This window comes from Mya arenaria, chromosome 16 (assembly GCF_026914265.1).
Source record: "Mya arenaria isolate MELC-2E11 chromosome 16, ASM2691426v1".
Lineage (NCBI taxonomy): Eukaryota > Metazoa > Mollusca > Bivalvia > Myida > Myidae > Mya > Mya arenaria.
The window spans coordinates 45,883,053-45,896,869 of record NC_069137.1 but is presented as its reverse complement, the minus strand read 5'-3'; the positions used below and the strand labels follow the sequence as shown (position 1 = coordinate 45,896,869).

The 13,817-nt window shown below is 33.1% G+C and overlaps 1 protein-coding gene across 7 annotated transcripts; it reads right to left on the bottom strand.

Annotated features, from left to right (window-relative positions):
• Positions 1-604: 604 nt before the first annotated feature.
• LOC128221228 (uncharacterized) lies at positions 605-12,015 on the bottom strand. 7 transcript variants are annotated; one of them, XM_052929747.1, is made up of 9 exons: positions 11,886-12,015; positions 10,805-10,885; positions 9,435-9,652; positions 8,817-8,865; positions 7,240-7,457; positions 6,484-6,532; positions 4,262-5,266; positions 1,350-1,829; positions 605-1,019 (listed from the first exon to the last, which is right to left on the bottom strand). In XM_052929747.1, exons 2-8 carry the CDS (start codon positions 10,875-10,877, stop codon positions 1,366-1,368), a joined length of 2,076 nt encoding a protein of 691 aa, XP_052785707.1. In that variant the 5' UTR covers positions 10,878-10,885; positions 11,886-12,015; the 3' UTR covers positions 605-1,019; positions 1,350-1,365. The 7 variants fall into 7 exon arrangements, with proteins under 7 accessions (XP_052785707.1, XP_052785705.1, XP_052785709.1 ...); XM_052929745.1 differs by having other exon boundaries at positions 605-1,829; XM_052929749.1 differs by having other exon boundaries at positions 605-1,829; positions 6,484-6,529.
• Between the last annotated feature and the right edge of the window lie 1,802 nt (positions 12,016-13,817).

Genomic DNA, 13,817 nt, shown 5'->3' with positions numbered 1-13,817 from the left:
TAACATACTTGTCCATATACATTCAAATCAATGTTACAACAATGATCAAATATTATATTCAAATTACATATACTATTAATGTCCACATTTATTCAATACTGGAAGTAGGATTTGGTCCCAGTTCAATTTTAATGTAAGAACAATGACAAATATTACCTAAACCAAAATATGCAATCAATAAACTGTTAACACAGCACACAACATAAACATTTAGCCTAGCAACAATTATAAAACCTCTATTAATGTATTTTCAAGCTCAATACATTGTATTAAAAAACAAGATAGAGAGGGCGGTTTTATGTTTTGCATCAGTCAACTCGCTGTCAGACACGACGAGCAAAAACCGAATGATAATAAACGTCAAATGCGTCTCAAGATGGACCAACCAATCAGAATTCAGACACTACTAATTTCAACCGGAAGAAGCAGAAAGTAATATTCGCATAACTTAAGCATAATTTAGATTGTTCAAACGCAGATAACAATTATCATATAATTTTGCAGGGTGTTTAAAACATGATACTACTTTCAACTATATGTATATTTTCAATGTATATTCAAAATGCTAACATATATTGGAAACATCCCTATTTTGTCTTTCCAACAATAATACCATATCATTAATTTTTAAATATATTTACACAGTCAATCAAACAAACAAACCATCGCTAATCCATTCAGCTTTAAAATATCATTGTTAAAAGTTTATTTACAATCCTCAATTAACCAAATGTTTTTAAACAAAAAAAAAGACACCACACAGATAGTAGTTTTTCAGCCAAGTTAACATTTATCTTCGAAAATATCTTCGAACGGTGCTAGTATTGTAAAATGCTAAGTTTCTGTTTACGTGAATGGCCAAAAATTCATGTCGTCAGCAGTAGTTCCTTTCGCCGATGTCGACAAATTATATTCAATTACTTTTTTTCTAATATATCTAGGTTTTCGCATCTTTTATTCGCTCAATTTTGACTGCTCTGGTTGTATTTGTAGTGTGAGGGCTACGCGGGATGTGGTACCTACACATTTAAGATAAGAAAGACGGATACTAAATTTCACTGAGATGTATTATTAATGAATCGCAAAGTGGCAGTGGGAATAATATCCATTTCAAGTTGTAAATGTATAATTAGTATTATTCATAAGTTGTTTGGTTACAAAATAGTTTTTTAAACGTAAGTAATGTTATATATTCTGTACACGTCATACGTGCCAAATATTTTGGCTTTAATACCATAATATTATATTATATTTATATGTACTTTTGAATAATTGAATTGTTCGACTAAAGTGCAAACATAAGCCATTACATATTTCATGAATTTACCACCAGTTAAATCTTAACATACTTTTAAACTTCTTGAATTAACTTTCTTGTTCTTCTTGTTGTTCTTCTTGTTGTTCTTGTTCTTGTTCTTCTTCTTCTTCTTCAAATGTGTATTCGTTTCCCAATGCAGTCATGGTTGCAGCCATTTTCGTGGAATAAAACCCGTTACCCTCTATGCTCCCTCTTACCATTCCAATGAGAGCCAGATCTCCTTTCTGGTGATTGCTTGTACCTTTGAGATGGCCTGTAAGGATTTCTTTATTCACTACGAAAACGAACGACCCGGAGTCTCCTGGTGCGGAAAACGGTTTTGTTTTCTCACTTTTTGAGGATTTTAATGACTGTATATGAATATGGCCCTTTCCGCCCATAAAATAACCCTCCGGTGATCGAACTTTTCCAACCGTAACCTTTGTTGTCATACCACATTTTATGACGACGTCATTCCGTGCGAATGTCCCCAATTGGAAGCAATCTCGAAGTGATGGCTGCCTTTCAATTCCTGTTTTATAAAAAGTAAACAACCATGAGTCAGCAAAATTGAATGCTTTAAAACGCCATAAGAAGTACGAACTTTTAAGGACAGCCCTCGTAAAAGAACACAATGCCATCCATATAAAGCTTTAACATTTGCCCCCCCCCCCCAAAAAAAAAAAAAAAAAAAAATAAAAAATAAAAAAAAAAAAATAAAAAAAATAAATAAATAAAATAAAAAATACAAATAATAATAATAAAAAATAAATGTGCAAAGTCGTCTTTTGATATCACCTCTAATCCCCTATGTATAGATAAAAATAAGTTAACAATACTAAAACTATGAGAGCATCCAAACTGGACATATAGTCAGGTAGTAGAAGTATAGAGAACCTTTCGTATTTTGGTAGCCTCGAACCTATTATGCGAAAATCCGACTGGTGACTTTTCTTTTTCAAGATGGCCTCCCAAGATGGCTGCCAACGGGTGTAAATGAACAATATTCATACATTTTTAGTTTTGAAATGTCAGAAATTAGTTATGGTATATCAACAACATATTACACATGTTTATTTATATTCAAATGGAGTCGTTAATGGTTGCCAAGTGTACGAAAAGGTTAATTTCTTATGAACTTTTTCATATTCTGTGATGGTTTGTCAAAGGTTATGCTAATGATATTGATTTCATGATTGTCTTTTCTTTTAGGCCTTCAAACAACAATTTGAGTAAGATCAAAAATCAAAATGGCTTCAAAAATTGTCGCCAAAATGTACCAAAATGGCAAATGTCTCTAAAAGTTGCCCTTTTCTTCAAGCTGCAATCTCACAGATTGTTTGACAACATTTATTTTGTCTTGGAACGAGCCATTTTTCGCGAAAATACATGGAAACCAGATATATAAGACTGCTGACAAAAAAATAGATCGCAGATTTTTTATATTTCAGTTAAAAAAATGATGTGTTATACATTTTTCTTAAACCGTTAGTAACGCTTTAAGCCATTAACATTAACTTTCGAACGGAAATATGAAAGTCTGCGATCAGATCTATTGTCAGCAATCTTTTATCATTGGTTTGCAGATAATTACGCAAAAAATTGCTCTTTCAAAGACAAATAAAAAAAAATGGTATATCTGTTAGAGTTCAGCTTTATAGGGTTTTCATTTGAAATGTCTATAGAAATTGATTAGGTTTTTGTTTACTTTTTTGGAAATTCTGAACAAGTGAGCACATATTTACAAAGTCTTGGTGAAGTTATTTTTAGATTAAGCCATTATTGATCTTTCCTGATTAACAATGACCACGAAATGATTATGCTGATGGTGTCATGTATCTGCACACTATTTGCTACTTTTCACTTATTTATCATGCCTTTGGGAGTAGAAGACCAGTAGAATATCGATCGTTGCCTCACCAGCGACACGATATTTGAAGCGTAAATCGGGTGGAATAGGAAGAACATAACCCGAATTACTGGCAAGTATCCCACGACGGGAATGCGAATAAACGTAATATATACATGACTATTAATCTGTAACATAATTATACAAATGGCCCCGGTCTATTCAAGAACAAGAGTACAAATCTCAACAATTAACGATAAACTAGGACTATGTGTCGATTTCCACAACCGAGGGTTGTCTCAAAGTTGCCGTAATAAAACCATGCAAGGCAGAAACACGGGCGTAACGGATTGTTACGTGAATCTGCGTTGCAGTCGTTAGTGTTCTTTGACATATGCACTCTCTTTGTAGAATAATAAGTGCTATTGTCATGGCCTTTGTTACTCTGTCACGATTTGGGCCACGATCTGTCCTCGACTCACATAATCTTGGTGAAACGTAGCAAATCCAAGGCACATGCTTGACGGTATTTGTATAAACTTTGAGCTTGACAACTGCAACGTATGAGAGAAGCACAAGCTAGCTCAAAATTTGACCTGGAATATACGGAATGCCGTTTGGGCGATAACCTGTAAATGTGTTGATCTGAAAAGGCTAATTCACGAAACGATGATAAAGAAAACGCAACAGTACGACGATGATGACGAAGACGAAAACGCGATAAAAGTACAGTACGATGATGGTAATGCGATGCACATTCGTGTTTTTAACATCGTACTGTCGCGTTTTCACATCCTAACAGCATAATTTTGAGTTAAGATGGGCGTTATTAATTGTTCTTTAGAAATCATAAGAAATATAGTTTTGCCTAAGAATCAAAGCATAAACACACACTTTAAATTGATGATCGTTTGAGGAAAATTTGGCGGCCATCGTAGACGCCATCATGAATAAAAAAATGTAATATCAAAGGTGGCAGAAAGCCATCAATCGGAATCGGTATGAGAGGTTTTAGGCTACCAAAATATCCTAAAACATTTTTTTTAAACACCGCCATTCATGAATTTGCTGTAATTACCCAAATGGCTGTCGGACTAGTAAATTGTAAAACGTACCATAATCCTTCCAAACTAAATTAAAATCATCATTAAACAGTCTTTGATTAAACGCTTTTTTATGCAGTTTTCCATCGAACTCCACTAGCGCCGCATCAACGAACGGTGTTCCTCCATATACCATCTTGGTAGTTGAGCCTTCTAGCAGGTGTGGTCTACGTTTAAATACAAGCGGAAGCTTGCCATCTTCAAGAACTGCAAGGCCGTTACGTTTTTTCAATGCCATTGCTATTTTAAATGAATCAGAGTCAAACACGCACTGTGCTGCAGTTAGAGAAAACACTTTGTCGTTCACGCCTTCTTTTCTCAATGTCCCTTGCATAGTTCCACCCAGTGACAAAGTGTTGTCTAAATATAGCGTCCTTGTGTGCAATCTGGCACACGTAGACTCTCTCACATCGATTTCATACCCATGACTGTCACCAGGGAAAAAGTCCCACCCAACCGGCTTCCAGTGTTTTAGGTATACAAAAAGAACGATGCAGCCTTTTTCAATCAAAGCAGTATTGTGATCATCCTCGTTATATTTCCTCGATTTGTAAAACGAGAAAGAAATACAAGAATAGTTAGGCCATTCGGAAAATCTTTCGTGCGCCTTATTTACAGCAGCGTTTAAGTTATCTTCATCCTCTTTACTTTTGAAGCACAAATCCTCGTTCATTTCCTTATCACTGATAGAATAATCTTCATTGCATTGGCCATAAGCATACTTCGTCTCAACCGGATATCCATCAACATAGTTTTCATCACTTGGACAGGTACTTAATATCACAAACGTTGTGCGGTTATTGTTTGGGTTGATAGCAGGATAGACAATCTTCGCACCTGGAATCCTTGCTTTCAAGTTGTTGCTAACACTACCACAAAAATCCCTTAAATCATCTGTTTGTGTAGATAATTTGTCAACGAGCATAAGAAATGTATTGTAAGTTGGTAGTTTTTTGTTTTTAAGTAACTTCCAAATACTTTTAAAGTCGTCTTTCTTCAAATAATTGTCCCAGACATCTAAAAATAAATAAATTAGAATGTACTTTGGCCAGTTTTCGTTTACCGCCTACTGTTACGTGAAGATGAAGAACGCGTATGAACAGGGCGTACATGATTTCAATTACATTAAACATAAATATAACATTGTTTAGTAGTTTGGGAAGTTAATATTACTAACCGGATGTCCATCAACATATTTTTGATCACTTGGACTTGTACTTATAAACACAAAAGCGATACTGTTATTTTTTGTTCTAATGGCGGGATTGACAATCACCGCATTTGGATTTTTTTCTGTTCAAAACTTTGCTGACTTTCAGACAAAAATTTCTTAAAATGACTGTTTCTGTAGATAGTGTGCCAATGGCCTTAACAAACATATCGTAAGGTGTTATCTTTTCAGTGCCGTAGCCGGACTTAAAAAACACTGAGACTGAACGGTCTAGGGTGGTCCGGGGCCATACCACCCGCCCCCCCCCCCCCCCGATTTTATTTTGTGCAAGAAGCAATTTCCTGCATTCTGTAGTATCTTTGGTAGAATTAAATGCATAAAATTGTTACATATTAGTATAACATTTCAACATTTTTAGTGCTATAACTTTTCTCATATGAGGCTTTGTTACCAGTACCGTAAACCTACTTCTAAACATCTCACATATCGTCACTGTACCGTTGTTTGTAGAGTTTATTCTATTATATCTAATATTCAGTTTTTTCTTCAAATATAGACATTCCACCTCGATGTTTGTGTACATTGAGGCAAATGAAGAATGTCGAAGAGTTATTTTTAGAGCTACAGAAATTGTTATATGCCCCAAGAACACCGAGGCAGGTGTGTCTCAGTGTAGCTACGGCACTGCTTTTATTAATTCCCGAATGCCTTTCATGTCATTATTCTCCAATTTGTAACATCTAAATTTACAAAAATTGAGCATGTCTTCAAACTAGTATTCATTTACCGTCTATATTATTTAGTTAAATGATGGAGCTCGTGTGAAATGATCGTGATGGAGTTATATCAGTGTAAATTTAATTACATAGACTATATCTATTGTCACAATGAAACTAGTCCAATAAGAGCAAATAAAAATGCAAATGTGTTTTAATTAAATATTATATTGTTAAAATCTTTTATGTGTTAAGTGTTGAATTATTCCTTATCACACCTTATTTGTGTGTTAAAATTTAACCCTTAAAATGATGCAAAACTTCTGGGTTTTTTTCCAAAGACTTACCTTCATCAGTACATCCAAGGGTCGTATCGTCTTTGTCAATGAGCTTCTGCTGCAAAATATAATTAGAAACTCGATACAACCTTAATATTCAAAAGATTGTTATTAAAATAACAATATTGAATATTTGTCTTGAATGTCTTCACCAGGTTTACCAAAATCACCACAAAGTATTGATATACCTCAAATATTTGTTTTATCTTCAAACGACGGACATGCGAAATAAAATTAAAACTGGAACACGGAAAACGGCGTCCTTAAAGTTACGATCTTATTTAAAATCAATACAAACACTTGTTTTATAAACATAAAGTTTGAGTGATAAACCTTCAACTACTTACTAAATTGTTATTATGCATTTTTGGAAAATATTAATTACTGATAACACGATTGTAGCCGTGTATTTTAAAGATGAACATGCAAACACATTAAATGATTGGTGAGAGCTAAACGATTTACTGCGATCTACTATCGTCTCATAAGGTAGAAATACCGGATTTTCTTCACCTTTATTTCAAATTAAACTCGGTATCCTTAATAAGAACCATTGTTTTCGACATCAATCTTTTAGTATATTATAATATTGTATTTGTATTAATTGTGGTAAATCAAATTTGGTACTAAGAGTGCAGCTCATATAGTTAGACAACCTCTATTCCTATTGAAATAATTCTTGTAAATATATGTTCGAACGTACTCACTGCTTTCATCAGTCGAAATAATAATATTAATGTTAGAACATTAAGTCCAACTGTAAACCTGTTTATCGGTAAACTTCTGGTCATTTGGAGCGAAGTCGATTGTTTCGAGTTCCTCTTCGGGAAGTCCTTTTCCAATTAAAAGCTCAAGCGACTCCTGCGTTGTATTTCCAGTTGCTTCCCGGAAATGGACGATAAGATTTGCCCTTTTTTCACCGATACCCGGTATCTTCTTGAGGGTTTCCACATCGGCATAATTGATTCGGACCTTTTTTCCTGCTTGAAATATATGTTTTACATAATGAATACCAGAACGTCACGAATGTACTAGGAGATGCATATAATAGGAGAGGCCATTATCGGATAAATTCTTAAGCCCATAAGTAGCACACAGCAAACACATAATGTTGTGACTACGTTGTCTAACGTTGCCGCTAACCGTGTCCTTACGTTATGCATAACGTTGTCACAAGGTTATGAATGTGGAGGTTTTCTTGGCGCTGTGACAACTTTACTTAGGCAAACATTACGAAACCTTCGTACGTTTTAACAACGTTATATTGCATTGTTGTTTCCACGTCGTGGCAACGTTATCGTTAAATATGCCTACAGGATATGCATAACGTTGTTACAACGTATATTTATGTGGTGGGTTTCTTTACCTTCGTAAAATGTTGTAACAATAAAACAAGTTTGTGAGTTGGAAGAAAACGTCTGTCAAATGCAAAAATAACAATATAAGCACAAGCATGTAGGATAATGTATATCATCAGTTTAATGTAGGATCACTGCAAGTTCTTATACTGTTTTATTGCTTGATTGGTAGATGATATAATGCTTTTCTACTCCTGCTTGGTCAAGACGCACATGTCCTAAACGTGCTACCAATGATGAAGAGCATGGCTTTTAAAAGACAAAATATATTTAACTAAGATCATTATAACAAATAAACTTTACGTTATTTAATATTTCATAAAGATTAGAAATCGAGATTGTAAAGTCATTTTTTTCTTAATTCAAAATTGTGTGTAACAACGTTGCCATAATATAAACACAACCTTTTTCAGAATAGGAAATCGCGAAAACAATCACTATGATAATCAGTATTTTACACATTAATTATGTATTTAATATTAATTTAATTAACATTTAGGATGCACAAACAATCGTTAAGCAAACTATCATGTTCTCTGTCACAAGCAGAGATATATCTTATGGCAAACAAAGTACATTATATACAATTGTAATTTTCAAGGAAAGACACACATAAGCCCATACGCACGCACGCACGCAAGTACACACATATATATATTTGTATATATAAATATCAACTTTATTATACATCTATAGATATGTACATATCTTCATTGTTTAAAATTGTAAACTTCTTTCATTTATAATCACTTTGATACCACAAAACATTGCTGCTCGAAAATTGTTGCTCAAATCAGAATGAAACTAGTCCAATTCTCAGAGCATTTTTGCCATTTAATGCAAATGGGTTTAAATTAAATATAACAATGTAAAGAGCTTCTCAGTGTTAAATGTTGAGCTATTATCAAAAGAGCTTTTAATGCATAATAAAAAAATAACCTTAAAATAATACAAAACTTTCGTTTTTGGTGTTCAAAGACTAACCTTCTTCAGTATGTCCAGGCGTTGTATCGTCTTTGCCAATGCGTTTCTGCTGCAAAACATACTTAAAAATATATAAAATATGATATCAAAAATAATAAAATTGAATAATAATCTTAACTGCCTTTATTTAGTTCATCATAATCATCACAAAGTATTGATAGATCTCTAGTATTTGTTCAATTTTCAAAAGATAAATATGCGAAATAAAATTAGAATGGAACACGAAAAAAAACCCCATTAATACTGATAACACGATTGTAACCGTGTATTTAATAGATGAACATGCAAACATATTAAATGATTGGTGAAAGCTAAAAGATTTACTGTAATATATAATCGTCTCATAAGGTACAAATACCGAGTTTTCTGCACCTTTCTTTCAAATTAAAATCGGTATCCTTAAACCCCCCAGTGTTTTCGACATCTTTCTATTGGTATATTATAACGTTTTCATTAATTGTGGTAAATCGGATTTGATACTAAGAGTGCAGCTCATATAGTTAGACAACCTCTATTCCTATTGAAATAATTCTTGTAAATATATGTTCGAACGTACTCACTGCTTTCATCAGTCGAAATAATAATATTAATGTTAGAACATTAAGTCCAACTGTAAACCTGTTTATCGGTAAACTTCTGGTCATTTGGAGCGAAGTCGATTGTTTCGAGTTCCTCTTCGGGAAGTCCTTTCTCAATTAACAGCTCAAGCGACTTCTGCGTTATATTTCCATTTGCTTCCCGGAGATGAACGATAAGATTTGCCCTTTTTTCACCGATACCAGGTATCTTCTTGAGGGTTTCCACATCGGAATAATTGATTCGGATCCTTTTTCCTGCTTGAAATATATGTTTTACATAATGAATACCAGAACGTCACGAATGTACTAGGAGATGCATATAATAGGAGAGGCCATTATCGGATAAATTCTTAAGCCCATAAGTAGCACACAGCAAACACATAATGTTGTGACTACGTTGTCTAACGTTGCCGCTAACCGTGTCCTTACGTTATGCATAACGTTGTCACAAGGTTATGAATGTTGAGGTTTTCTTGGTGCTGTGACAACATTACTTAGCAACCATTAAGAAACATTCATACAACGTTTAAACAACGCTATATCGCATTGTTGTTTCAACGTCGTGGCAACGTTATCGCTAAAGATGCCTACAGGATATGCATCACTTTGTTACAACGTATATTGATGTGGGGGTTTACTTAACCTTCATAAAACGTTATAACGATAAAACATGTTGGTGAGTTGGGTGGAAGAAAAACGTCTGTAAAATGCAAAAATAACAATATAAGCACACACGTGTAAGATAATGTATAACATCAGATCAATGAAGAATCACTGCACGTTCTAATACTGTTTTATTGCTTGATTGGTAGATGATTTAACGTTTTTCTACTATTGCTTGGGCAAGACGCACATGTCCTTAACGTGCTACCAATGATGAAGAGCATGGCTCTTAACAGACAAAGTATGCTATTTGATATTTGATTAAGATAAGGAATCAAGGGTGTTAAAGTCAAATTAATTTATTTTTTCTTAATTCCAAACAAAGTCTATAAAAATGCAAGGACAACGTTGTCACAATGTTAGCACAATTTTGTTTTAGTTTAAGGAAATGGCGAAATAGAACAAGGTCTCGCAAATTCTTTTACTCAACAATAGTTCAACGTTAACATAACATTGTCTCACCACACATAATTCCAATGATAGTTAAAAAATAGGCACTAACCACGTTAAAACGTTGTGTCTACGTTACACAATAACATTGTGAGATTTGCTGGGCAGTATCAACCCTTATTTTAATAAAATAAATGTACTTATGAATATCATTTTATGACAAAATTGGCCCGCTTGTGACCATAATGATGAGTTTCCTTGAGGGAAAACAAATATGGGGTGTTAATATGAATTTCGATTAATTTGAAAAGTGTACGTTGATAATATTAACTTTAAAATGAAACAGTGTGATCTAACCCGTAGTCTTGCTCGTATCTAGCCTTTCACCTATGTCATCTGATGAGGTTCTTGTTTTATCTAGCTCATCCATGGCTTCCACTAAAAGTAAAAACTCAAATTAGTGATATGTTGGCGCTTTTTACAGTTGAGTTGTGCCCAGTTAGTTATTGATAAAAACTACTAAAAAGGCTACAGTTTTTTTATTTGTACACAAATCACATGCTTTTTGTTTTGATCATTGATTCAAATGAGTTTAACATAATAATGCATTTAATATGAAAAAATACCGTCTTCGCTTGAACCTATACGGTTCGCGTGTAAAGGGATTGACTCATATTTTATTTTACCCAAAAATTAGTTTTCCCGGTAATGCAAAAACACATTTATGAAGTTATTCTAACACGAACGAATCCCTCATTACATGATCAATATATTAATTAAATTATACATAAATACAACAATAACTCAATGGATTTGACTTTTTGTGAGAGACAAAAATATAATATGATCAATACTAATAATCAGTATTTTACACATTCCATTTGTATTAAATAATGTTTAATTTACCACTTAGGATGGACAAACAAACGTTAAGCAAAATATTTATGTTCTATTTGTCACGAATAGAGCCATATCATACGTCAAACATGTACATCATAAACAATTATAATGTATGACGGAAGATACTATGATGCATTTGATACTATGAAGCAAATTGATTGTACTACTCAGAGCGTTCAATATTTATTTTAAAAGTGTATACGAACAAATGTATCCATAACGGGACAGTTACTCATCGCGTTGTACCAAAATTGTTTAAACTGTCCTATCTACCCACATTTCAAGTTTATTTCATTTCCTTAAGCATTTTCCAAGATATGACCCAAACAAGTTATAGTTCTTGTGACTGCATTTCCTATTATTGTCATCAATGGAAATATAAAGTTTTATTTTAATTCAATCAGTTATCTTGAAGTTATTAATCCGAACAAGGGTCTGGCGGACGGACGGACGGACGGAAAGACAGAAGTACAAATCAGCGACAATATGCACGTCATTTCGGGGAGCATAATAAATAAAATGTCTATAAAATACATACCTCAATCACTACTAACATTAATCGAGTTTAAGTGTTTGAGATAATCCCCATGAAATTAAACTTAATGTTTATCTTAAACATCCTACGCCTTACATTTCCCCACTAACAATGAGTATTTGGCGTGGCACCGCTGCCAGTGTGTACCTGGTTTCCAATACCAACACAATAACATTACGCTCAAAGCTTGCAAAAGGGGTCAAATTATTCAAGAGTGTGGTGAAAAGAAAAGAAGGCCTCTTTAAAATGAAAATGTAAATGTTTAAAAAGTTAGTTTATGGTGCGTACTGTACTGATTTAAACATTATTTAAGGTGCACCCTTACTCCCCATTAAGATTTACCATTATTAATACAATTGCTTTGATAATCCAAAAAGGATGAAAAAAAATGACAAAAACAATGGTTCTGATGAAGGGTACCGAGCTGACTTTGAACGAAATGAGCAGAAAACACAGTATTTCTACCTTATGAGACTATAGTAGACCACAGTTAATCTTTTAGCATTCACCAATCATAACTATAACCATAGCTGTAACGTGTTGGTTGGCGTATGACCACTTTCTGGGCATTTACATTTTTATTAGGCTATGGCAACGAACTTACGAGACGATAGCTGATCAGTTAATTCTCAGACAATTTTATTACACAAAAACTGTTTGTGACGACGTACATTGTTCTTTTTGTACTCTATATGGTTATTGGACTGCGTTCCGTACTTTATTTCTACTAACTATCCGATATAAGAAGAATGGACTATTCAATATTTTTAATAATGGACAGTCGTTGTTCAAATAATAATAATAATAATGATAATAATAATAATAATAATAATAATAATAATAATAATAATAATAATAATAATAATAATAATAATAATAATGATAATAATAATTATTATGAACTGGGTTTTCTTGTACATACTATCAAAATTGTGTAAACCTATGCAATAATTTTAAGAAAATAACTTTAAAAAACTTTTGGTGTTATTTTTAGGTTAAATAAATAATATATTGTTTTTGTTCATACGACTCAGTTTTAGGTTGTAACAAATCAAGCAAGATGTGACTGAAGTTTGCCCAGCCGTTAGTGAAAAGGAAACTGTTTTTTGTTGTTTATGTCCTTTAAGAGAAGAAAAAAGGTATTAATCGATTAAAGCACAATGATTACTCATTTTGCACTTATTATATATCCGTAGAAGTTAACTTTTAAAGATAATCATTTTAAATTATAACCAAAATACTTTTTTACAATAATATGGTTACAAGCACAAAATTATTTTGATTTGCCTAAGAAATTCACATGATTAGTAATTTTTCGATTGGCGTGACAGTGTCCAATAAGTTGACAAAAGCCCAATGAAAATAAAATTGGACCTTGTTGTTTAAAATGTTTAAAGTAAGTGAAACAACTTGTAAGCGAAAAAACAGCATCGGCACTGCTTGCATCGGACTGTATACTTTCTCTGACATAAAAGACAGTTAACAACCACGACAAAATGGAGAAGGAAGATTTGAAGCTTGTATTACGTCTTCTTCTATTGGGTCTGTGTTTAAAGTTAAAATAAATGAAATAACTTTTTTTTTCAAAACATACAGGTAGGATTAAACTAAACCTTGATTCCATATCATATAAAAGGCACAGTAAATGCATAGCATTGCATTAAAGTAATACTCGTATCTAAAATCAATACACACACATGTATAACAAATTTTGAGTGATCAACCTTAAACTATTTACTAAATAATGCATTTATGGAAAATTTCAATTACTGATAACAAGATTGTAACGCGTATTTTTAATAGCTGAAAACGCACAAATATTAAATGGCTGATGGGTCCTAAAAGATTTACTGTGATCAACTTTCGTCTCATAAGTTAGAAATATCGTGTTTTCTGCACCTTTAACAATTAAGACGCGATATCCTTCATAACGAT